Genomic DNA, 26,180 nt, shown 5'->3' on the forward strand with positions numbered 1-26,180 from the left:
ATTGTAACATTAACTAACATTGCACCTCATAAAGGCAACTGTGATATCACAATACAATGTGTAACATCAGGTTACCTATACTGGGGTGTGCTGAAAAGAGGTCCCCCCTCTTTGCTAGCTTGGTGTTTAATGTCTCCTAATCATTTCCTGGAATATTTACATATGTATCTATTGAGGTTTTTAAAATCTCTTTTACATAAGCTGTTATTTTTCCCATTATGTAATTTTGGCATTATGGCCCTTTTTATAAGTTAGTGGGCATGGGTGTTTGTTTTCCCACCTCCAACCTGGCTATACCTGGCTATACACTGAGTCTATTGATATGCTGATAGCATGGCACACTCCCCACAGTCTTCAGGTGCCAGTGAGTCTGCGAGGGGAAATGAGAGGTGTGAACTGGCTATTGACTAAGTGATGGGCAGAACAGGCAATCTATAAACTATTCATAACTTTTTATATGTTGGATATGACACTATGCCTAGCTAAAGTGAGTATTTCATGTTAGATTTAATGTTGGATATTAAACTTTATAGGAGATTAAAGACATGTGTTATACATATTATTTTTCTTATTTTTCCAGTTTATATAAATCTTTGTTTTGCAAATAAACGTTTTAATGCAGGGTATCTAAGCATTCAAAAAGACGAATGACTTCTAAAGAGAGAGCACAGCAGCAACAGATCAGAGGGATCTAGTATTAGCCCTCGTTAACACCGGTGCAACTTCAGGTGTGACATGCAATTTACAAATCGCACCTGAATTCGCACCTAATGGCACTGTCTCAACAGGTGCGAATTACAGTAGCGCAATTTTAAAAATAGTTCCTGCGCTACTTTTTTGCCAATTTCATTGGGACTAGCATAGACTTCAGTTGTATGAAATCGCAAGCCGCAATGAAATCGGCAATGCAAATTGCACTGATGTGTGGCTTTGAAATCGCGTTAAAGTAGCCCAATCTCAAAGCCGCATTTGGTGTGAACAGTGGCTTACTTCTCTGACTCAATCATCTGTGTGTGTAGCCTGAGATTTATACTGGCCTCACACCTATAGAGTTGTTGTTTTCAGAATGTTAATTCAATTATCAAAGAGCTAAAAGGCACAATTCAACAATGAGGCAAGCAAAAAAAGGACAAGGATGGAAATGTTTTGTTGAATCTAATGGTAATGAACGAATTTTGAGTTGCATTTGCTCCTAGCTGAAAAAAAATCATTAGTAGTCTGATGCGCATGCACTTCTCAAAGTTAGGCCAAGTACACACAATGAGATTATCGAACTAATGATCATCCTTTTTTTTTTTTGCTTGAAAATGAAAAGGTTACTTAAATACGAAAATTCTCGTACGACAAAATAAAATTGTATTGTATTTCTGGACAAAAACTGTACTGATTGAACAAAAATCATAAAGAAATGTTTTCGTGTTTGTCCCTTCAGAAAATTTTGCACGAAAGCTGTGTACCAACGATCAGATTTTCGTACAATCGCTTCAAAATCTGTATTTTTTAGAATATTTTCTGATCATGTGTTATGGACCTTTAATCTAGAAGTAGAATGTCTGTTCTATGAAACAGAGTCCATAAAGCCACCATCGAATGATTGGACGAGTAATTTTTATGCATTCTTGTCCAAATGTTCAAACTAAATTCTATAGCTGTAAGTCCAGTCTAAGTTGTTAAATAACATCCTTTTTGTGGTTCAAGCATCTGTGTGTGCAGCCTAAGATTTAGGCCTGGTTGAAACCTATGCAGATTGCAGTTTGTATATTCCAGGTGCATTTTGCATTTTTCAATAAAATGCACAGATGTGAATGTGACCCAAAGGAAACCATGTTAAGACAAGCAAAAAATATCAAAGGACAAGGACAGAGATTTTTTGTTGAATCTAATGTTAATGAGCGAATTTTGAGTTGAATTTGCTCCCAGCCAAGAAAAATCATAACTAGTCTTATGCGCATGCAGTTGTCAAAGTTCATCTGGAAGTAGAACATCCTTTTTGTCAGCAAAGCAGTTAAAGTTATCCTAGTAAATGTATGAACATGCAGTATATCATAAGGAAAATATATGGACTGCCATTGCTGACCTCGTTCTTCAGTACTTCTGAGTCACTGACCTGGAAAAAGTGTGCAGGTCAGAAGGCCCTTACTTGCATATATGTTCTGGGACAGTGATTCAAAGTATTGAGACCAGTGGATCAACTTGATGATCCAGAAGCTAGTTTTCTCCAAAGGAAAAGTTAGCAACACTATGGCAGCCTACAGGTATGAAGAAATAATTCCTTTCAGTGTCTATTTGTAATATAAAAATGTTATATAAATACAAAAAATATATATTAATACTAGTGATGCACCGAATTTTCAGGCGCAGAAACATATTGGCCGAAAATGGCCTTTTCGGCAAAATGCTGAAAAGGAAATCTCGCCGATAACTGCGCTGAAAATGGGTGCGGGGCCTGGGCGGGGCCCCGTCCCTGGTGCTGCCCATTACGAGGGTGTCCTTCTGGCGCGGCGCGCCACAGTCCTCTCCTCTCTTCTCCTCCTCCCCTCCCCTCCCTCCCTCCTGGCCGCGATCTCTGTTGTGTCATGGAGCTTAGCTACACAGACCGCAGTAACAATGGCCCGCCTCCTGTGACAGACGGCACACTGATCCAATGGTGGGACATTGAATCAGTATGACGTGATTACAGGAGGCGGGACATCGTTACTGCGACCCGGGCAATTTAAATGCAGCTCCGTGACACACTGAGATCGCCGCTCTGATTCGGGAACTGGCAAGCTGCATGACGGGCACTGACAGGCTATATGATGGGCACTGCCAAGCTGCATGATGGGCACTGGCAGGCTCCATGACGGGCACTGGCAGACTACATGACGGGCACTGGCAGGCTACATGACGGGCACTGGCAGGCTGCATGACGGGCACTGGCAAGCTGCATGATGGGCACAGGTGAGGCTGCATCTCATAGGCACAGGCAGGCTGCATCTTATGGGCACATGTGGGCTGCAACTGAGGGGCAAACGCGGGCTGCATCTGAGGGGCAAATGCAGGCTGCATGACGGGCACTGGTGAGGCTGCATTGATCTCTTGTATCATGTCCGCAGTCTCTGACCATCTCCTGTACCATGTCCGCAGTCTCTGACCATCTCCTGTACCATGTCCCCAGTCTCTGAACATCTCCTGTACCCTGTCCGCAGTCTCTGACCATCTCCTCTACCATGTCCGCAGTCTCTGACCATCTCCTGTACCATGTCCCCAGTCTCTGACCATCTCCTGTAATGTGTCTGCAGTCTCTGACAATCTACTGTATCATGTCTGCAGTCTCTGACCATCTCCTGTACCATGTCCCCAGTCTCTGACCATCTCCTGTACCATGTCCCCAGTCTCTGACCATCTCCTGTAATGTGTCTGCAGTCACTGACAATCTCCTGTACCGTGTCCCTAGTCTCTGACAATCTCCTGTACCATATCCCCAGTCTCTGACCATCTCCTGTACCATGTCCCCAGTCTCTGACCATCTCCTGTACCATGTCCCCAGTCTCTGACCATCTCCTGTACCATGTCCCCAGTCTCTGACCATCTCCTGTATAAAAATAGTTTTAAAAACAGTCACTTTCGGTATAGGTGATGTTTCGGTATCCGTTTCGGTTTTCGGGATCAAGGAAGATTTATTTTCGGTTTCGGCACCAAAAAACCCATTTGATGCATCCCTAATTAATACAGTATATTATATTAAAAAGTGGAATTTAAGCCAAACCTCTATAGTTTGCTCTTTAACATTTCCCCCTTTGGGCTCATTGAGAGTGAAGTAGAAAATATGTGTTTTACTGAGCATTACCGCAACGCACTTTAAAGCGGAGTTCCACCCAAAAATGGAACTTCCGCTTTAAGGGAAGGAGACCCCCTGACATGCCACATTTGGCATGTCATTTTTTTGGGGGGGGAGCGGTTACCCTCTTTTTAGAGGGTTCCAGCTCCCACTTCCTCCTGACGCAACCGCGGCACTGGAAGGGAGATCACCTCTCCCCCCTCCATCTCGGCAATCATCTGGGACACGTCACAGGTCCCAGATGATGTCACGGCGCGCTACGTGGCTCGCGCATGCACAGCGTGTACCTGGGTGTGAAGCCACTGCCGGGCGCCCACAGTGACTATGCCAGCACCGCAGAGAGGAGGGAGAGACAAGCGTGGCTTAGTTCCCCTGCATCGCTGGGCCCTGGGACAGGTAAGTGTCCGATTATTAAAAGTCAGCAGCTGCAGTATTTGTAGCTGCTGACTTTTATTTTTTTTTTTTAAGCAGAACTCCGCTTTAATGCACAAAACTAAATGCAGTGCTTTGGGGTGACACTTATTTTAAATGGTACCCCAACGCAACTAGCCAGAGCACCACATGCGTCTATATTTTAGCAAAGTAACGAAAAAATGGTTACTTTCTGTTAAAATATGCACTGCAAAATCAAAGTTTCCAATGGATATAAAATGTAAAACTGTAAATTTTAACATTCATCTATAATCTCCTAATATTTTAGCTGGGAGTTAATACAGAGAAGTGAAAATCATTTTCTGTTAGTGGCCCTGAGGACTAGATTTGGGCAACTAAACAAAATAACTTTTCCCAACTGTTATCAGGTCACTAATCCTCATCAGGTGACTATGAAAGGCCAAACATCCTGGAGCATTGTGTGTGTGACTGCTGCTGAACTTCTGAAAGGTAATTGTGCTTAGTTACAAGACTTTTAATTGGGTAGAGGTCTCTTGCATTCAGTAGAATGTATGGATGTGTTTACCTTGTTGGCATGCAGCTAACTGGAGCTGAACATGTATGGTCTAAATCTGCATACATAAAGAAAGATGGGAACGCTTTCTTCTTGATATGTCCACCATGCTGCTGTTCATATTAATAAACCATAACTTCCACAGGCAACACAAATGTAATCATCTTTTAGAAGTCTCTTCAATTTTACATTGAGGAAGACTATTATGAAATTGTTCAACAATTTTTAGATGCGGTTTTTCACAGATTGGTGAACCTTGGAGACACTCACTCTCTAAGATGCCCTGTTTATACCCAATCACGTTACTGACCTGTTACCAATTAACCAAATGAGTTGCAAAATGTTCTTCCAGTTCTTCCTTTTTAATACCACTTACTTCGCCTTCTTTTTGTTGCCCTGTCCTAACTTTTTTGTTGCTGCCATCAATTTTAAAATTACTTTATTTTTTTTTTTTTTAAACATACATTTACTCAGTTTAAAAATTTGATGTTTTCTATTTTCTATTGTGAATAGAATATTAATTTAGAATAGAATATTAATTTATGAGATTTGCAAATCATTGCAATCTGTTTTTCTTATGTAAATTTTACCAACGTTTTTGGAATTGGGGTTATAAAATGGTTGAGTTTAATAAGGTAATAATAAAGAAGACTCCAGATAGACTACAGAAACCAATCAGAATTGATCTTTCATCTGTAAAGAACACAATAACTAAAGTAATTTAATTTTTGATTGGCTGCTATGGCCTGCTGTACAATTTTGTTTGTTGTAACATAACAATCAGAAATCTGTTCAGCAATAATGTGCAAACAGAACTTTGTTTTAAATGCTTTATTGAAAAGAAAACTCATATAGACAAAACAAAATATGTAAATGTTTAAAGTTATTGCAATGGTTTACCCAGTAAGAATATATAATCAAGCAAAATGGTAAAGTATGAATTTTTTTTTTCTTTCTGCATAAGCATAAAGTACAATTGTGCATGCCTAAGGCCTCATTCACACGAGACGGACACCACTTCCATGGAGTCCGCCTCGGTCCGCCGGCTCAGCGGGAGATCTCTTCGTTGATCTCCGCTGAGCCGGCGGATGACAGGTCCCTCTCTGCTCACTGAGTGGGGAGGGGCTTGGCAGGCGCCGCTGCTGCCTGTGGAGGGATCAGATGAAAACGGACAACATGTCCATTTTCATCAGATCTCACCCGATCTGATCCGCCAGCGACAGACCTGGACGTAGGGCCATCCGTCTGCTTTTTGCAGATCGGACCGGGTCGGATGTCAGCGGACATGTCTCCGCTGACATCCATCGCTCCATAGGCTAACATGGAGCGCCCGTTCAGGTCCGCCGTCAAAACTGACAGGTGGACCTGAACGGTCCGATCGTGTGAAAGGGGCCTTAAAGTTACTTGTAGCTCAAGGATAAATTCCTAAACTTCCGCCAAGCAAAAACTTCATACAAGAAACAGAGGGGTTTATTTACTAAAGCTGAAGAGTGGAAAATCAGGCTCACTTCCCCATAGAAACCAATCAGCTTCCAGGTTTTATGGCTTATTTGAACAAGCTGAGGTTAGAAGCTTATTGGTTTCGCAGAAGTGAGCCTGATTTTGCAGCCTATTCTCCCTACTTAAAGTGGAAGTAAACCCATCCATAAAACTGTTTCATTTCTGGCAAGTGCCAGAAATGTAACACTCCCATTGGTTGTGCTCTCAACCAAACTGTCAAACCATCCAATGGCTGGTGTCATAACTGATCACATGTGCAGCATCATGGCAGTTGTAGATTAAACAGAGGCAAAGATGGCAGGTTCCTTGGCTGAAAACTATAGGGGGGTTTACTTACACTTTAAACAAATACGTTTAATTGGATGTTTTATGCTGTGGCAGTGTGGCATCAGATATTTCCTAAGAGCAGTACAAACAAAAATGGCTCCCTCCAGGTCTTACAACCAGGGCTGGGACAAGGGGTGGGCTGGAGGGGCGGCTACCCTGGGCACTCTGGTATCATGTAAGGTAGAGGGGCACCACAAGAAGGCTGGGGGGGGGGATTCGTGTTGAGAAGGGGAGTTTGGGGGGGGGGGGGGCGGCAGAGGGTAAGAATTGTTCTAGGAGGGCAAATTTGGGAAGTGTGCTAGGAGTGGCTATTTAGGGGGATTTGTGTTGGGAAGAAGAGGGATGGTAGAAGAGGATTTGTGCTAGAAGGGGGATTTTGGGGGTTTGTGCTATAAAAGTAATATAGTAAAGTGGCAATATTTTTCATTGGGGGGGGGGGGGCGCAATTTGGCAGGTTTGCCCTGGGCTTTGGATGACCTCGTCCCGCCACTGCTTTCAACTATTGGTGTTGTTTACCCATTTACAGGCTAGAGGACAGAAGAGATGCTTTCTTTAGAATCGGAGACACAATCTGGAGACTTCTCACTGACACCGGAATCGGATTCAGAACCTTTCACGTAGTAGTCATCATGCACGATTGACACTGAATATGTTGTTGGCCTGGTAAAAGGATTGACTTCACCGTGGTTCCTTGCAGCTGTAGATGGTGGGATTGGTGGGATGTTGACACTCATCTCTGGTGTAATGGTCTTGTTGGGTGGGTAGCTATTAAAGTCCATCATATAGTCCGACTCTGTAGACAGCCTATAGGGTCTTCTGCTTAAGTCCATTGCCTTGGGGCTCATGATGGGGGCCATGTTTTTGTACAAGTGCTGTTGGTTGTTAGAGTGTGAATTTTGTTGCAGATACATGTTGGGTGGGGCCTGGTGCATCATAAACCTGTCCCGGGTAACAGGACAGGAATGATGGGAGTAGGAGGTAGACTCTGGAGCTTGGTTATACAAATCTTGTGATAAATTCATCATAGGCTGTTGTTGGTGAGCCATGACCTGTGGTTGTTCAGAGGCAATCATTGGATGCTTCAGTGTTGATGTTGTAGAATAGATATTCTCTGGTTGCCGGATGTTGGAGTAGCTCATGTTTGCATTTGTGAAATAAGTGGATTTGCTTTTATCACGTCTGGCCTTTCCTCTCCTGTTTTGGAACCACACCTGTCAAAAACAAAAAATAAAACTGGTGAATAAAAATTAATTATGCAAAGTAACACAACAAGCCAGAGAACTGACCATTTTTTGGATTGTAGTTACTTTCCTAAGATAATAAAGTTACATATTCCTTTATTTAAGTCTTTCACTTAAAAAAGAAAACCGGTGAGGGTGCCCTTGAGAAAAGGTTGCTAAAGCCCTAGGGGTTTCCCATTAAGCGTAATACAGAGATATTGCATACAGCATGGTAAAACACCACTAATGTATGGAGGTGGCAGTAGACTAATACTGCCACCATTGGGAGAGAGGCAGGTGCAGTTAGACCACAATAAAATAAAGACAGCATCAGGACCAAATAAATGTGAGAACTTCAGAACAGGTGAAAAAGTATGACACTAAATGAGAAACCATTAGAAAAGATGAAGGCAAGATGCTTATGAACAAGTAAAGAAATATTAGAACAGGTAAAGGGGAGAATAATCAAAAAGAAAGGTGAAAGGGCAATGGGACAGGTAAAGGTGTGATAGCCAAGATCACTTTGGGAAGTTCATCAGGCTATGAAGTAGAACAGGTAAAGGAGGAAAGCATAAGGTAATAATTGAACAATTAAAAGGATAGGAGTATCAGCAAAAAGACAGAGCATTTGAAACAGGAAGTGCATCAAGTAAGGATATTGTACTTTGGGAGAAGTAAAAGAGAAAACTTTAGAACACTAGAAAAGGGAAACATTGAAAAACTTTTATCACACAAATAATTAAATGGAGGGTTGCTGTGCATCTGTGCAAAAAATATCCCCAATGATGATTGTCATCCACATACCTGGATCCTGGACTCAGGGGTATAAATTAGTTTGGCCAATTCTTCTCGGTGATGGATATCTGGGTACATGTTTCTCTGGAAGAACTCCTCCAAGATGTCCAACTGCTCCTGGCTGTACACCGTTCTCTTCCTGCGCTGTGATATAGCTGCTTGTTCCATAACTGTGGGTGAAGTGACAACCACCTGCTTATTACGCTTCACATTCTTCTTCGATGTTGAGGCATGGGTGGAAGTTTGGTTGCTGATGGCCTGTTCCGTTATCTCTTCTGTAACAAAAAAAGAATTATGCTTTTATTATCTCATTACTAGCAGTATATACAGATGCTTCATAGCAAAACACAAACTGATACCCACAGAACATGGATGATGGGTGCCCAGAGTTAACAACACTCGCATGAATGGTGAGCAACCACAAACAACAATTTTGGAGCACCAATTAAGAAGAAAAAAAGATCTAATAGCTTCAGTACTTTCTGGCCTGGAACGAGTGTACAAATCAGAGCTTCTTCACTGTCTGCATGTCCAGGTGAGTGGATTAGAAGGCACTAAAGCCAGAGATCTCTAGTGCGTTCAGAAAGAGGTCTCCTTTACCAGTTTCTCCTATGTCCCAGGGACTCTAGTTGTAAGGTTTCGACACCCGCTACAGCAATTAAGACGGTCAACTGCTCTCCCTGTGGCATTATATTTAAAGGAACATGTGGCAGAAAAATGCCAACAGAGCAATGCCAACACATTTTAAGAAGGGTAGGAAGAATATTAGGAACTATAGTGGACATAAATCATGCCAATAGAATCCCCAAGCAATATGAGGTAGACTAGACTTTAATACTATTATAGGTGTAACCTTTGTAAGCTGTAAGCTGATGAATAAATATAAGACAGAAATAAAACTCCTTCAGGAATTGTTAAGCACAATGCTATTATTATTATTACTACATTTTCAGATAGATAGATAGATAGATAGATAGATAGATAGATAGATAGATAGATAGATAGATAGATAGATAGATAGATTTTAGGGAACAGTTAAAACCCCAGTAGTTTTTTTTTTTTGCTGCTATGTTCTTTTGGGGAGATTACTCTTCTCTTTTGTCCCAGAGACACAACAGGAAGTGAGAAGAAATCTCTTTAAAGTGAGGGAATTCCTGAATTCCTGACAGACAGTAGTAACAGGAACAGGTTGCCCCTCTATCCCTCTTCCAGTAACAACTGTAAATGTTTGGATTACCCACCGCCTTCTGTTATCACCAGGACAAACAGAGAGGACAAAGACAGCATTAAAAATCTGGCAGAGGTTCTAACCCTTCCCTGCTCTATGTAAAACTTGAACAAATTTTAAACACACAAATCTGAATAATAATAATATTTTGGTACTTGTAATCAGTGTCACTCTACATCTTAAACTCAGGTGAATTGTGGCTTACAGGTATCCTATAAACTAGAAGTCCCTCAAGTTCCACCATCCAGAGCTATTAAATAATCTATAAGCTTTTTCTGGAATGACTCAAAACTTACAACTTATTTTCTTCTATGAAACCAGCATCTGGAATGGTATTGCTAAGACTTCTAGCCTGGAAGCTCCTAGAGAAACATAAGATGTCCAACACAAGTATACACATTATTTAAAAATAATAAAAACTGGAATAGCCACCTGAGACCTAATTCCACCTAGTCCAGATACACAGAGACCTCCATCATTGTGCGTTGGTTGAATAGTGAAAATACTTACCCTTTCCACAGGCTGACTGAAAGGAGACCAGATTGAGATCACCATACTGGGTCTGGGGTTCCGTGAAGGTCATGTGGTTGGGGCTGGATGAAAAGCAATCTGGGAAGTAATCCTCAGTGTCCTGAGTGTATCCAGCCATCTTCCAGCTGGTTTTATCCTTTCCTCCTTGCTTTCCTCTAAACTATGCTATGCTTTCCTGTGGACTGGGCACTATGTCTGCTCCCTTGCTCTCTGCTCTCTTTTAAATACACAGAGGGCCAACCAGATTGATCAAAGTAATGGAGGTGTGAAATATGCCTTGAGGGGTGTGAAGATAGGTGGCAAGCAGGTAGACACTATTGTCCTCAGGTTAGAGAAACCAGTCATTATTTCCTGCAGGGCTGAGGACAAAATAGGATGGAATACACATCTCTGGGGTGAAGGCACACTTCATGAGCCCAGCACATCCTCATAGAACATTCAGAAACCTGATCTATATACACCGTACAAACTGTATACAGCTTACATCAATTAGAAGCAAATCTGGGACCATTAAAATACTAAACCACGCATGAGAGGCTATTAGAGTGCAATAAGGTGGAGGGTGGTATAGTATAAGGTACAATACTATGTATCTATCATACATACATATACATACATACACATGTATATATATATATATATATATATATATATATGTATTTATTTATTACGTATACATTAAGTGTTACGTATTTATATAGTGCCAACAATTCATGCAGACCTTTACATATATTATACTTTCACATCAGCCCCTGCCCTCAAGAAGCTTACAATCTAAGGTCCCTATTTCACATACTTACATACTTTATATACATGTATTAGGGCTAATTTATATAGGAGCCAATTGACCTACTAGCATGTATTTGGAGTATGGGAGGAAACCCCTGTGTCTATCTATCTATTGCTTTACTGCCCATCTATCTAATACCCATCTATTTGTCCATTGCCCTTCAGTATGTTGGGTAAACCTCTTACAGTAAATCTGGCCATACATAGAAGGAAAATCTAAAATTGAGTCAGTAGAGCGAACGTTCAGTTTTCGTATGGTTAGTGTGATTACTGCGACAGTTAATTTTTTGCATTTCACGTTCAATACGTTTTAATTAACATTTTTACAAAATACAAACGTAACCCATGTTAGTGCATAGGTAAATACAATGTATTGATACATTTTCAAATAGTAACCATCAAATGTCAGGAGGGAAGAACAACTGAAGTAGTAAATAGTAGATACCAAGTGAGATAGTGAGCAAGCATTACAATAATGGATGGAAACTATATATTTTTTTTTTTTTTAAATGAACAAACATGTTGGAATTTTTTTTGATCAATCAAATGATTTTCTAAGCATTTGTAGGTCAGTTGTTCTAAAAAAAAAATGTGCATGAGCAGTATGGTAATGGTCGATCTGTAAAAAAGGATGTTTAATGTTGAAAACGATTTGAAAATGTTTGATATTTGCAGGAAAAATTCCAATACAATGCTTGGGCCATCGAATGTTTGATCAAAAGGACATTTCAATTCTTGTACGAATTTCCTTTTTTTTTTTCCTATCCAGCTTTGGAGTATATGGCCCCTAGGGGTGTATTGTACCAGGCTGAGTACTGTCTATGGCAGAGCGTTGGATACATCAGTTATTTTCTTTTAACCATAGATTGAATTCCTTACTACTGTGGTGATTGGCTGCAGCTCCTGAGTACTGATACTGTATGTAAAGATATAAACATTTATTTACAAGTCATATCTTTATCCCGTTAAATAACCAGCCTGTCTCCCTTCCCCCTCTATGTGTCATGTATTGTCAAGTCTGCTCTGGAGCAGGAAGGGTCTCAAAAGCCTCATACACACAATGAGAATTAGATGAATGATCACCTGTTTTTTTTTGCATGCTAGTCTCATATTGAAAATAAAGAGTTTACTAAAGTTACAAAAATTACAACAGAATACAGCTTCAGGAGTAATGTAATGTGTTGTATTGTTTTGTAATGTATTATTTAAATCCTGAGCATGCGTGGTCTTGCTCTTCCGATTTTTTTTTTGACGAATGCTGTACTGATTAAATGAAAATTGTACAATCTGGTATCGTACAAAATTATTTCGTGTTTGTCCATTCAGATAATTTCGAATGAACTGTCATGATTGGCTCTCGAAAAGCTGTGTACTAACGATCAGATTATCGTACGTTCGCTTTGAAAGCGGTATCTTTCATCTGATTTTCTGATCGTGTGTACTAGGCATTAAACTACAAGTCTTATCATACCACAGCTGACCTGCTTCTGAAAATGCTAGTTTACTGTCTGTTTCTGGCTTTAATACTTTCTAAGACACTAAGTTGATTTACTAAAACTGGAGGGTGCAAAATCAGGTGTAGGTCTGCACAGAAACCAATCAGCTTCCAGTTTTTTATTGTCAAAGCTTAATTGCACAAGCTGAGGTTAGAAGCTGATTGGCTACCATGCACAGCTGCACCAGATTTTGCACTCCCCAGTTTTAATAAATCAACCCCTGATCCTGAACATTAAGCATACAGTAAGTAAAGTCACAAAAATGTCAGAACTCCTGCATTCTTGTACCATGGTAAACTCGGGGAGTTGTAAAGTACTTACAGTATCTCACAAAAGTGAGTACACCCCTCACATTTTTGTAATTTTTTTATTATATCTTTTCATGTGACAACACTAAAGAAATGACACTTTGCTACAATGTAAAGTAGTCAGTGTACAGCTTGTATAACAGTGTAAATTTGCTGCCCCCTCAAAATAACTCAACACATCGCCATTAATGTCTAAACCGCTGGCAACAAAAGTGAGTACACCCCTAAGTAAAAATGTCCAAATTGGGCCCAATTAGCCATTTTCCCTCCCCAATATCATGTGACTCATTAGTTTTACAAGGTCTCAGGTGTGAATGGGGAGCAGGTGTGTTAAATTTGATGTTATCGCTCTCACTCTCTCATACTGGTCACTCGAAGTTCAACATGGCACCTCATGGCAAAGAACTCAGGATCTGAAAAAAAGAATTGTTACTCTACATAAAGATGGCCTAGGCTATAAGAAGATTTCCAAGACCCTGAAACTGAGCTGCAGCACGGTGGCCAAGACCATACAGCAGTTTAACGGGACAGGTTCCACTCAGAACAGGCCTCACCATGGTCGACCAAAGAAGTTGAGTGCACGTGCTCAGCGTCATATCCAGAGGTTGTCTTTGGGAAATAGACGTATGAGTGCTGCCAGCATTGCTGCAGAGGTTGAAGGGATGGGGGGCCAGCCTGTCAGTGCTCGGACCATACGCCGCACACTACATCAAATTGGACTGCATGGCTGTCATCCCAGAAGGAAGCCTCTTCTAAAGATTAAGCACAAGAAAGCCCACAAACAGTTTGTTGAAGAGCATCTGTGGGGCATCCTCAAACAGAAGATGGAGGAGCGCCATGTCTCTAACATCCACCAGCTCCATGATGTTGCCACGGAGGAGTAGAAGAGGACTCCAGTGGCAACCTGTGAAGCTTTGGTGAACTCCATGTCCAAGAAGTTAAGGCAGTGCTGGAAAATAATGGTGGCCACACAAAATATTGACACTTTGGGCCCATTTTGGACATTTTAACTTAGAGGTGTACTCACTTTTATTGCCAACGGTTTAGACATTAATGGCTGTGTGTTGAGTTATTTTGAGGGGACAGCAAATTTACACTGTTATACAAGCTGTACACTCACTACTTTACATTGTAGCAAAGTGTCATTTCTTCAGTTTTGTTACATGAAAAGATATAAAAAAAATTACAAAATGTGAGGGGTGTACTCACATTTGTGAGATACTGTAAATAATTTAATCACTGAGACAGACAGGTAGCATTTCTACTGTGTTAAAGCTATACTCTAGCTACTCTTAAAGGGCTGGTCCACCAAAATGTAATAGTTATAGAATAGGTATGGTCAACCTCTGTTTTGTATGTCTTGGGTACTCTCTCAGCCATAAATGCCCCCATAGATGGCTCAAATTTTGTCCGATTCACTTAATTCGAGCCATGCGTGGCACTGCAAGCACCGTCTGGCTTGACAAAAGTCAATTTAAGAACGACTGAGCCGGGTAGAAAGTTATCGGCCAAAAGTGACTGCATCCTGTCAGCAGTACCTCTGTATTCAGGCATCCTGTTAGATTGGATGGTGGAACCAACTGATATTCTCTTGTTTAGCTTTAGCCTACGGACTGAACAAGTGAAAATTGAGACATGTGTGGTGGCCTCAATCCAGCAGGGATGGTGGGAACCCCTTATAATTGGCACAGCAGGTGTGCAGACCTGGGAACTCAACACAGGGACCTAATCAATAGAGTCCCCGAGAGAAAGAAGAGGTTATTTACTAAAAATGAATAGTGAAAAATCTGGTGCCACTCTACATAGAAACCAATCACCTTCCAGGTTTTATTGCCAAAGCTTAATTGAACAAGCTGAAGTTAGAAGCTGATTGGTTACCATGCATAGCTGCACTAGATTCTGAGTGAACCATAAATATAAATAGTAAATAGTAAATCAACCCCTATGTTAGGGGTTTAACTCTGCAACATCTACCAAAAATTAAAAATATCAGCTTTAGGCACAGTGACCGTCTAAAAATGCAATGTCCAAACTGTAACGAGCCACAATAACCAATAAAAATGTGTCTTTCATTGCTATAGCCTCCCGGTTGCTGTACTTTGTCAGTCTCTTTTACTTTCAGTTTGCATCATCTCATTAGATAAACTTTTATTTGATATTATTCATTAGTATAATATTCATTAGTATCATAGTTGTCACCAGATGTACAGTAGGAGCAGCTAAGATAATAGAAAATATGGGTAATCAGACACAGACACTGCTCAGGGGGTGTGCCTGTCTCCAAAACATCCATACATTGTACAAGGTGTGAAGGCAGCTGAGGGGGCCCACCTATTGTCACCATTCATCTCAAACCATACAATACATAATCCTACAGCTTTGTCTGGCTGGTCAAAATAGACCGGGATAACGCCCATGCTCCTGTTGGCTGCTTCTGACACTAAATGAGTTTACAGAGGATAATGAGATTTGGAATTTGTCTTTAAAACATAATAACAGTTTTTCTGGGAAGCTCGGAATGTGTATATAGTATCAATATATTTTGTATAAGTATAATAAGTAAAGATAATATTCTATTTATATAGTATCTTGTAAAATATTGTATATTATATAGTATCCTGTATCTATTTTAATGCAGTATATTATATAGTATCTTATATTTAGTGCAATGCTGTATATTTTAAAGTATCTTGTATCTAGTATAATACTGTATAGCATATAAAATCTTGTATTTAGTATAATGGTGTTCATCATATAGTGCATTGCATATAAAATAATACTCTATAATATATACTATCCTGTAAAATGCTGTATATTATACAGTACCATGCATTTGGTATAATACTGCATAGTATACAATATCTTGTATCTAGTGCAATGCTCTCGCTAGAGTATAGTATCTAGTATAATACTGTATAAAATATAATATCTAGTATCTAGTATAATGCTGTATAGAATATGATACATTGTATCTAGTATAATGCTGCATAGAAAAAACTATCTAGTATAATGCTGTATAATATATAAAAATCTAGTATCTAGTATAATACTGTATAATATATAATATCTAGTATAACATATAATACCTTGTATATAGTAAAATAGTGTATAGAATATAATATCTTGTATAATGTATCACTCAGGCAAAAGATGTATCCAAAAAATGGAGATCTCCCCATGGGTTATATCATACCTCCCAACTTTTTGAGATGGGAACGAGGGACACCTATTAGCAAAAGTATGTAGGCATAGGACACACCCCCTACCACGCTCCCTTATGCCGCGTACACACGAGCGGACTTTTCGACCGGACTGGTCCGACGGACCAATTCCGGCGGACAATTCAACCGTGTGTGAGCTTCATCGGACCTGCAGCGGACTTTTTCGGTCGAAAATCTGACGGACTTTAGATTTGGAATATGTTTCAATTTCTTACGTCGGAACTCCGCCGGACCCAGTTCCTATCGAAAAGTCCACTTGTCTGTATGCTAGTCCGACGGATGAAAACCGACGTTAGGGCAGCTATTAGCTACTGGCTATCAACTTCCTTATTTTAGTCTGGTGTACGTCATCACTTACAAATCTGTCGGACTTTGGTGTGATCGTGTGCAGGCAAGTCCGTTCGTTGGGAAAGTCCGTTAGAAGTCCGCCGAAAGTCCGTCGGATAGACCATCGGACCAGTCTGGTCAAAAAGTCCGCTTGTGTGTATGCGGCATTAAAGGAGAATCATATATTAAAAAAAAGGATAAATTAAACCCACATATGCTTCTTTTTTTTTTTTTTTACCACTACTATTCCTTATTACTGGTTTCTGAAAATTACAAATGCAGCAATTTAGAAAATGGATGAAAAGTTAAGCACTGTGTATACTTTTTGAAAGATAAATAGTGCATTTTATATACAACTATATAGATTAGACTAAAATAAGGAACAAATGAGGGAGAAAGAGGGACAGAGGGACTTTGTTCCAAATCAGGGACAGTCCCTCAAAATCAGGGACAGTTGGGAGCTATCTTATATAACTACATTTACATACTAGTATCGGTATAATATTTCATTTATTTTATTTTCTTTACATTTTACCAAAAAGCACATGTAGTAATCCCTTAAAACACTGAAAAACCTCAAAAAGACTCTTCAAATAGCAATGCTTTACAAAAATGTTATCATGTCCAAACTTGTCCAGAAGATTTACTATTATTCATGAATACAGTGATACAGCTAAGTCTACGTCTACGACTTTAAATTGTATAGAAACATATGTGATTATTACATCCCTACCATAAACATAAGCTGGCCATAGAGGGATCGAAGTTTGACCAGTTCCACAGGGACATGCCGAATTTTGATCCATCTATGGCTGTTTCTGCTTGACAGAAGTCAATCTAACAATCGAATCCTGACAAACGGGAACATTGGAAAACGTTTGTCAATCAGTGGCTGCAGCCGCTGATTTGTGTATTTTGACAGTGGAGGAGTCCTGCTGTCAGAATACAATGGCACAACATGGAGGATTGCTCTATCTATCTTGCTTCTGTGGATAGGGGAATCCATTTTTTTCTTATTTTTAGCCTGCTGGCTGACCAAAAAAAAAAACTATTAATTTATGGGCAGCTTAACATTCAGCCAGTTTGTCCACAAATCACCCACAGTATTTATATATTTCCAGAGTAATTCTCCAAAGTCGTACAGTTGTAAGCATAGAACGTTTTTAACCAGTCAGTTAGTCAGGCAGACCGGTAAGAATGCTCTATATGTGTGTTACAAACAACAAATATTTTTTGGTAACAATGCCATAAACGTTTGAGATGTGATTTATCACAAGAGATCTGATGCAATATCATTCCACTATAATATGCTGTGTACGTATCATAATTTAACAAGGCCAAGTTTGGACTATGAATTATGGAGCAACAAATCAATGGGATTTGAAATTGCTTGTTACCTTTATGTTGGCAAATATATACAATGCCGTGAAAAGTATTTGCCCCCTTTCTGATTTTTTATTTTTTTGCATATTTGTCACACTTAAATGACTCATATCATCAAACAAATTTTATTATTACACAAAGATAACCTGAGTAAATACAAAATGCAGTTTTTAAATGATGGTTTCATTTATTAAGGCAAAAAAGTTGTCCAAACCTGCCTGACTTCATGTGAAAAAGTAATTGCCCCCTAAAACTAAGAACTGGTTATGCCACCCTTGGCGGCAACAACTGCAATCAAGTGTTTTCAATAACTGGCAATGAGTCTCTCACATTGTTATGGAGCAATTTTGGCCCATGCTTCTTTGCAGAATTGTTTTAATTCAGCCACATTGGAGGGTTTTCCAGCATGAATGGCTTGTGTAAGGTCACGATACAGCATCTCAATTGGATTTAAGTCCGGGCTTTGACTAAGCCACTCCAAAACGTACATTTTGCTTTGTTTGAACCATTTGGATGTGGACTTGCTTTTGTGTTTCGGATCATTGTCCTGCTGCATAACCCAACTGCACTTGAGCTTGAGGTCACAAACTGATGGCCGGACATTCTCCTTTAGGATTTTCTGGTAGAGCTCAGAATTAATGGCTCCATCAATTATGGTAAGTCGTCCAGGTCTCATCAGTCCACAGAATATTTGCCTAAAAGTCTTGGGGATAATTGAGATGTTTTTTGGTAAATGTGATATGAGCCTTTGTGTTCTTTTTTGTCAGCATTGGCTTTGGCCTTGGAGCTCTCCCATGGATGACATTTTTGCCCAGTCTCTTTCTTATTGTTAAATCATGAACACTGATCTTACCTGAGGCTGAGGCACCAACTGGATGAGTCATCGTTGTGCTCTTGGAGTCATTTTGGTTGGCCGGGCCACTGCTGGTAAGGTTCACCACTGTTTCAAGTTTTCTCCATTTGTGGATAATGGCTCTCATCGTGGTTCGCTGGTGTCCCAAAGCCTTAGAAATGGCTTTGTAAACCTTTAAAGACTGATACATGTCATTGACTTTGTTTCTCATCTGTTCTTGAATTTCTTTAGATCACTGCATGATGTGTTGCTTTTTGAGATCTTTTAGCGTGCTTCACTTTGTCAGACAGCTTCTATTTAAATGCTTTTTTTGATTCAACAGGTCTGGCAGTAATCAGGCCTGGGTGTGGCAAGTTAAATTTAACTCAGCTTTCCAAAAAATTGTGGTTAATCACAGTTCATTCATGATTCAGCATGGGAGAGGGCAATTACTTTTTCAAATAGGGCCAGGCAAGTTTGAACAGCTTTTTTCCCATAATAAATGAAATAATAATTTAAAAACTGTATCTTGGATTTACTCAGGTTATCTTTGTGTAATACATAATAATAATGTTTGATGATCTGAATCATTTAATGCCGGCCATACATGGTTTGAATTTCGAAAGAATTTTCTTACAAATTTCGCACCATTAGTGGACTGCAACAATGGCCGATTTTCATGCGGCAATCAAATTTGAGGAATCGGACATGTTGGAAATTTTTTGAAAAACGAACGATTTTCTAATCAATGATGGGAGAATCGTGCGGGAAATGTAATAAGAAAAGAAAATTTACGGAGAGAAAAGAAGATTCCCGCCCATGAAAATTCTTTTCTGTAGCAACATGAGGTGAAATTGAAGGCTTGGTCGGCCGAATTTCGAAAATCAATGGTGGCATCATCGGATCACACAAAAAAACAAACTTTCTGATCTTGAAAAGAAAATTCATTCTAAATTCGACCATATATGGCCTGCTTAAGTATTCGTGGCCTTTGCCATGACACTCAAAATTGAGCTCAGGTGCATCCTGTTTCCACTGATCATCCTTGAGATGTTTCTACACACACCTGTCTATATAGGCCCCACCCACAGTTAACAGTGCATGTCAGAGCACAAATCAAGCCATGAAGTCCAATGAATTGTCTGTAGACCTCCGAGACAGGATTGTTATGAGGCACAGATCTGGGGAAGGGTACAGAAACATTTCTGCAGCATTGAAGGTCCCAATGAGCACAGTGGCCTTCATCATCCGTAAATAGAAGAAGTTTTGAACCACCAGGACTTTTCCTAGAGCGGACCGCCCAGCCAAACTTAGCACTTGGGGGAGAAGGGCCTTAGTCAGGGAGGTGACCAAGGACCCGATGGTTACTCTGACAGAGCTCCAGCATTTCTCTGTGGAGAGAAGAGAACCTTCCAGAAGAACAGAACCCCACCAATCAGGCCTGTATGTTAGAGTGGCCAGACAGAAGACACTCCTCAGTAAATGGCACATGACAGCCTGCCTGGAGTTTGCCAAAAGATACCTGAAGGACTCTCAGACCATGAGAAACAAAATTCTTTGGTATGATGAAACAAAGATTGAACTCTTTGGCCTGAATGGCAAGCGTCATGTCTGGAGGAAACCAGACACCGCTCATTACCTGGCCAATACCTTCCCTACAGTGATGCATGGTGGTGGCAGCATCATGCTGTGGGGATGTTTTTCAGCGGCAGGAGCTGGGAGACTAGTCAGGATCAAGGAAAAGATGAATGCAGCAATGTACAGGGACATCCTTGATGAAAATTTGCTCCAGAGCGCCCTGGACCTCAGACTGGGGTGAAGGTTCATCTTCCAACAGGACAACAACCCTAGGCACACAGCCAAGATAACAAAGGGATAACTCTGTGAATGTCCTTGAGGAACCCAGCCAGAGCCCAGACTTGAACCCGATTGAACATCTCTGGAGAGATCTGAAAATGGCTGTACACCGAAGCTCCCCTATCCAACCTGATGGAGCTTGAGAGGTCCTGCAAAGAACAATGGGAGAAACTGTCCAAAAATAGGTGTGCCAAGCTTGTAGCATCATACTCTCAGAAAGACTTGAGACTGTAATTGGTGCCAAAGGTGCTTCAGTAAAATATTGAGCAAGGGCTGTGAATACTTATGTACATGTGTTTTTTTGTTTTTTATTTTCAATAAACTTGCAAAGATTTCAAGCAAACTTCTTTCATTTTTTCATTATGGGGTATTGATTGTAGAATTTTGAGGAAAATAATTAATTTAATCCATTTTGGAATAAGGCTGTAACATAACAAAATGTGGAAAACGTGAAGCACTGTGAATACTTTCCATATGCACTGTACAATAGTACCTTATTTCTAGTGTAAATTTGTGTATTATAAAGTACCTTGTATCTAGTATAATATTGTTTATTATATACTGCCATGCATCTAGTATAATGCTGTATATTCTATAGTATCTTGTATTCACTATAATGTTTTGTATCATGTGGTATAATGTATCTAGTATAATACTATGGGGTTGATTTACTAAAACTGGAGAGTGAAATTCTGGTGCAGCTCTGCATAGAAACCAATCAGCTTCCATTTTTCTTTGTCTAAGCTTAATAGAAAAAGCTAAAATTAGAAGCTGATTGGCTACCATGCAGAGCTGCACCAGATTTTGCACTGGGAAATAATCATGATTATTGCTCTTTGCCATTTAAAGGACACAGTTCATGGCCTGTCATTGTTTGACATAACGCTACTATTTTATGCATTTCTTCTTCCATTGTACTTTTGTATATAAAGGACATTGTTTGGGGGCTTTTATTAGGTGATAGTACATTGCATAGTCTCTTTCACTGTTTCTCCAATGCAGAGCTATTCAGACAAGCAGGAGATTTCAAAACAATACAAAGACCTCTGGAGGGTTTTGTAGAGGATGTTGTTCATCATTGTAAAGGAATAAGATAACAGGGCCCAAAATGAAGATGGATTGGTTTTAACACATTTGGTAATATGCTTTAATTAGTCAGTTTTTTATGACAACAGTGATAGACCTAAATGTTTTTTTTTTTTTTTTTAAAGTAGAACTATGGCCACCCTTTAAAAGATACACTATATTATCAAAAGTATTGGGACACCTGCCTTTACACACACATGAACTTTAAACCTTGTGGACAGCCTTCCCAGAAGAGTTGAAGCTGTTATAGCTGCGAAGGGTGGGCCAACTCAATATTGAACCCTACGGACTAAGACTGGGATGCCATTAAAGTTCATGTGCGTTTAAAGGCAGGCGTCACAATACTTTTGGCACTATAGTGTATGTTCTGCAGCACTTAAATATAAGTGCATCTGTACCTACAGTTGCAAAGTCCCACAAATACCTGTTGATCCTGCCAATGAAATCCACCTTATGCAGCTTCGTACAATGATATGACATTGATGCTGCACTGCTCCTGAACTCAGAGTAGAGTTGCCACTCTCATGTACACCGTGCCTGCTTGCACTACAGCTGAATGAGACAATTTTGCAGGGCGTGATGCTATCAGCATTTGCACTGCTGATTCACTAACCTATAGCTTGTCAATCAGCATCTGTTGCTGAACCCCCCCCCCCCCCCCCAATGGGAGCTGCAGGACGTGTTAGTGGATAAAAAGGCCTGTTTAAAGTGGACCTTCAATTAAAAGTGAAAGTTTGGCTCATCTTTTTTTTTTCTGGGAGCGAGTATCTCTTTTTTGAGAGGTACCTAATCTCACTTCCGCAATGTAAACTTGGCCTGCCCCATCACACATCTCAGGAGGCTGCGGGATCAGTCTGAAAGCGTGTCACAGCCAGCTCCCACATCCAAGATGGTGGCATCAAGGATCGGAAACACAGCGAAGGATCGTCTCCAGTGAACTCAGCGCTGGACTCCTGGGCTGGTAAATGTCTGTTAAAAATTAAGTATTTGTAGCTGCTGACTTAATTTTTACAAGAGGACCAAAGTTCTTCTTTAGGTAAATCCAAACCCCAACCTGATAGCATTTAGTTTACCAAAGTACTGTGTATAATGAGCAATTGTCGTGTTTTTTTTTTCCATAGAATGCATTTTTTCCCCCTTTTGTCCAACTCAGTTCTGCTGATCTCCTCCCTCCTCTTTCAAACACTTCATATCTGCATGAATTTGCTTCAGTGACAAGGGTGGACCATGCCTGTGCAAATTGTGTTGGCAAGCCTACCTGTACTTTAAAGGGAGTATGGGACTTTAAATGTGGCAATTGACTTGTGGAGGTAGAGTATATTTTTTTATTTTTTATTTGTAACAATAGTATAAAAGTATTTTCATATATATACATGCACAATGGCATAAACATAATGGATACATATACATTAGCTTGGCAACACATAAAAACATAAAAGATAGCATTTGTTAATAAATGTACTACAAGAGGTTTCATGTTGGCAGGCATTGGTAAATCATATGCAAAAGAGCTGCTATAAGATAGGTACACATACACATTGATAATTACATAGTACTCAATGAATTTTGGATGTATGAAAAGTATATATGGGCCAGTAAGTAAGTAATAAGGCAGACTTGTCTAAGCACCCCATGGAAACTTGACGCGTTTCATGGCTACATGCCATTCATCAGGAGTTGGGTACAGAAGTAAACTGTAAATATAAATAAATATGTAATGTTAGCAAATATATTCTACCCCTTTAGAGGGAGAAAAGACCTCATGGGGAAAGAGATCTATACTCACAGGTCAGCTGGAGCACTGTGCTTGGCTGGCATCGAGGAGCATGGGACCCCAAATGTTTGTCTGTTCCGGAGCTGAGGCCAGGAACCCCACCCCAGCCAAAAAAAACCTCCACATAGCATGCCCGATTGCTGCAACACATTCCACATGTGTGGGGATGATTGTAAGTGTGGTGTTCTGAGAAAAAAAAAATGTGTGAAAGTGAAAAAAATATGTGTAAAAACAGTGAAAAGAAAGTGAAAAAGTGAAAAAATGCAAAGTGAAAAAACATGTGTGAGAAGAGAAAAAAAAAAATGATAAAAAATATATTTGGCATGTGTACAGCTTCATGAGTGTTGTGTATGTATGAAAATACACACGCCTACCTGTACTTTTGACCAGAAGTTCACATGACAGAGTGACAATGTAGAGACACAATCAAGAGACAGTTGTAACCCTATAACACGAAATCCCAAATGAAGGAAATGTTTGGAAGGATAACCAGGTATTATTTTAATTAAAGCTATATAGAAAAAATATATATTAAAATAATTCAAAATGTCTTTAACAGGGGAAATTAGTAACTGGGTTAAGATATTCTTTAAATGTTTTAATTATGCAAATGTTAGATACTTGTTGTAAACATGATCAGCTTATAAGGCATATGTATAGATATTTTTTTGGATAAGGTATGGAAGGATTAAAACCCCTCTTAAGTTATTTTTGCTGTCAGTGTCCCATTGAGGGGATTTATCTTCATTTCATGTTCCAGAGATGCAATGGGAAATGAGGGGAGATCTCTACAAAATGAGAGCAATTCCCCACATAATATAGCCATGTCTGGCTGGACAGAAGACACGATTTTTCTCTGCTGCAGTTAAGGCGGTTGTATAATGTACCTGCACAAAAAAAAAAAAAAAAAACCTGTAAGGCAAAGGCATAATGAGCTAGTATGCACTGCATACTAGCTCATTATGAAATACTTACCTTCAAATGACGCGTCAGCATCGGATCCCGTTCACCGCCAATGGAGCTAACATTTTCCTCTCGTCGTGTCTTCCGGGTTCGCAGCTCCGGTGCTTTGAGTGGCCGAAGCCTCGATGATGTCACTCCTGCGCATGCGCGCGGGAGTCTTCTTTCCGGCAAGGTGCGGCAGCATCCGCCGAACCTTCAGCCTGACCTTCAGAGTGCATGCGTCCCTGACATCAGCGGCTGCATGCGAGGTGAATATCTCCTAAATAGTACAGGTTTAGGAGATAATTATTTTACCTACAGGTAAGCCTTATTATAGGCTTACTAGCTTATTATAGGCTTACCTGTAGGTAAAAATCAACTACAGGGGTATAAACCACTTTAAAGGAGATCTATGGTCACAGCATTCATTTTATTTTATAACATCAGCATTGTAATAACAATAAAAACAATACTTCTGACAATCCAATATAAGCTTACTGAAATAATCTCCTTTCATGCTGTAAGTGCTGCTAGTCTGCCCACAATTTCTTTCCACAACGTTCTGGATTCCCTGCATGCTTTGCAGCTTCTCCTTTGTTGTTTACTTTTACATTTTAAGGACTAGATGTCCCATAGTACTTTGCTGCATTGCAAGCAGTCATTGCCATACTGACTCCACCCCCTAAGACTGCCTCTCTCAGCACCTCTGTAGTTCACAAGGCAGGTGTTCTGTCAGGCGACCCGTCAGATTTCGTAACATGAGTGACGTTCCGTCGCTGCCATCTTGGTACACACCGCACTCGGCCACACTAAGCCTACAGTCTGAAGTCGCCAAGCGGACATCTTTTTACACCCTCCAAAATCTTGCATTTCACACTTATTTTTACCACTAACCTGAGCTTATATCATGAAACACAGTATTTAGAAGTCTGTGACACTGTTTTGATGTTGAATTTTAAAAGCAGCGGCAAGCCTGCTGATCTCACACGTTTGATAATCTGACACAAGACCGCTGCTTTTAAAATTAAACATCAAAACAGTGCCTTGCCAACAGTTGCCAAACATTACTCTTAACTTGTCCAAATCTGAGGGGGGGCTTGCCGGGCAGTTCAATCAGCAGGAAGTCAAGGTAGTGGATGACTTTCTGCCACTCGCTTGGTGAGACAGGATCCAGGTGAGGGATTGAGCGAAAGTGTCGAAAAGCCACGGACTGGTCTTTGGAGCTGAAAGTTAGTTTAGTGGCAAAGTAGTACGAGCCTTTCCATTTGATGTCTTACCATTGCCACAAGGACGGCTTGATGGGCAACATTTTGAAGGCGTCCGAAATGTCCGCTTTGGATAGTCATGCGCCCGTGCTTATGCTAATGATGGACTGTATGGCTAGGTCAACAGACGCATATTTGAGGGAGAACTCTCCAGATGGAATTAATGAGTTTAAACTAGGAATGTGGGAAGAATGACTCTCCAAGTGCAAAAAAGGCGACACAGAAAAGGAATCAATGATGAACCCCGGTCCAGTTCAGTCTGCAGCAGAGTGTCTATGGCTTGCTCGTCGGTGGAGGCTGAGAGAAGATTTCTGCACTTGTGGGTGGTATGGGGTAGGGTGATGAGCACGGTGTGGAACCTGAATGTGAATCCGCGCACCAGGAAGAGTTCAAGCGAGGGAGAAGAGTGAGAGGAGAGGTAGAACCCCAACCACTGTACATCCTCTTGGCTTAGTCATGAAGCATTGGGGTTTTTGAGGGTGCATGCGATCTGGGGATGTGCTCTGTGGCAGATGATGCAGATGTGAAGCAGT

At 40.4% G+C, this 26,180-nt stretch overlaps 1 protein-coding gene across 1 annotated transcript; it reads right to left on the bottom strand.

Annotated features, from left to right (window-relative positions):
* Positions 1-7,120: 7,120 nt before the first annotated feature.
* Positions 7,121-10,485, bottom strand: LOC141141295 (homeobox protein Mix.1-like). Its single transcript, XM_073628970.1, has 3 exons — positions 10,347-10,485; positions 8,618-8,883; positions 7,121-7,804 (listed from the first exon to the last, which is right to left on the bottom strand). Exons 1-3 carry the CDS (start codon positions 10,483-10,485, stop codon positions 7,121-7,123), a joined length of 1,089 nt encoding a protein of 362 aa, XP_073485071.1.
* Between the last annotated feature and the right edge of the window lie 15,695 nt (positions 10,486-26,180).

The sequence above is a fragment of the Aquarana catesbeiana genome, linkage group LG04 (genome assembly GCF_042186555.1).
Source record: "Aquarana catesbeiana isolate 2022-GZ linkage group LG04, ASM4218655v1, whole genome shotgun sequence".
NCBI lineage: Eukaryota > Metazoa > Chordata > Amphibia > Anura > Ranidae > Aquarana > Aquarana catesbeiana.

What these genes read in the sequence shown, in the direction of transcription:
- LOC141141295 (XM_073628970.1), bottom strand. Translation starts at nt 10,485, where the DNA reads ATGGCTGGATACACTCAGGACACTGAGGATTACTTCCCAGATTGCTTT. An exon ending in TCAGTCAGCCTGTGGAAAGG is followed by an intron (nt 8,884 to 10,346) that starts GTAAGTATTTTC and finishes TTTTTGTTACAG; the next exon opens with AAGAGATAACGGAACAGGCC. An exon ending in CCCCTGAGTCCAGGATCCAG is followed by an intron (nt 7,805 to 8,617) that starts GTATGTGGATGA and finishes TGTTTTTGACAG; the next exon opens with GTGTGGTTCCAAAACAGGAG.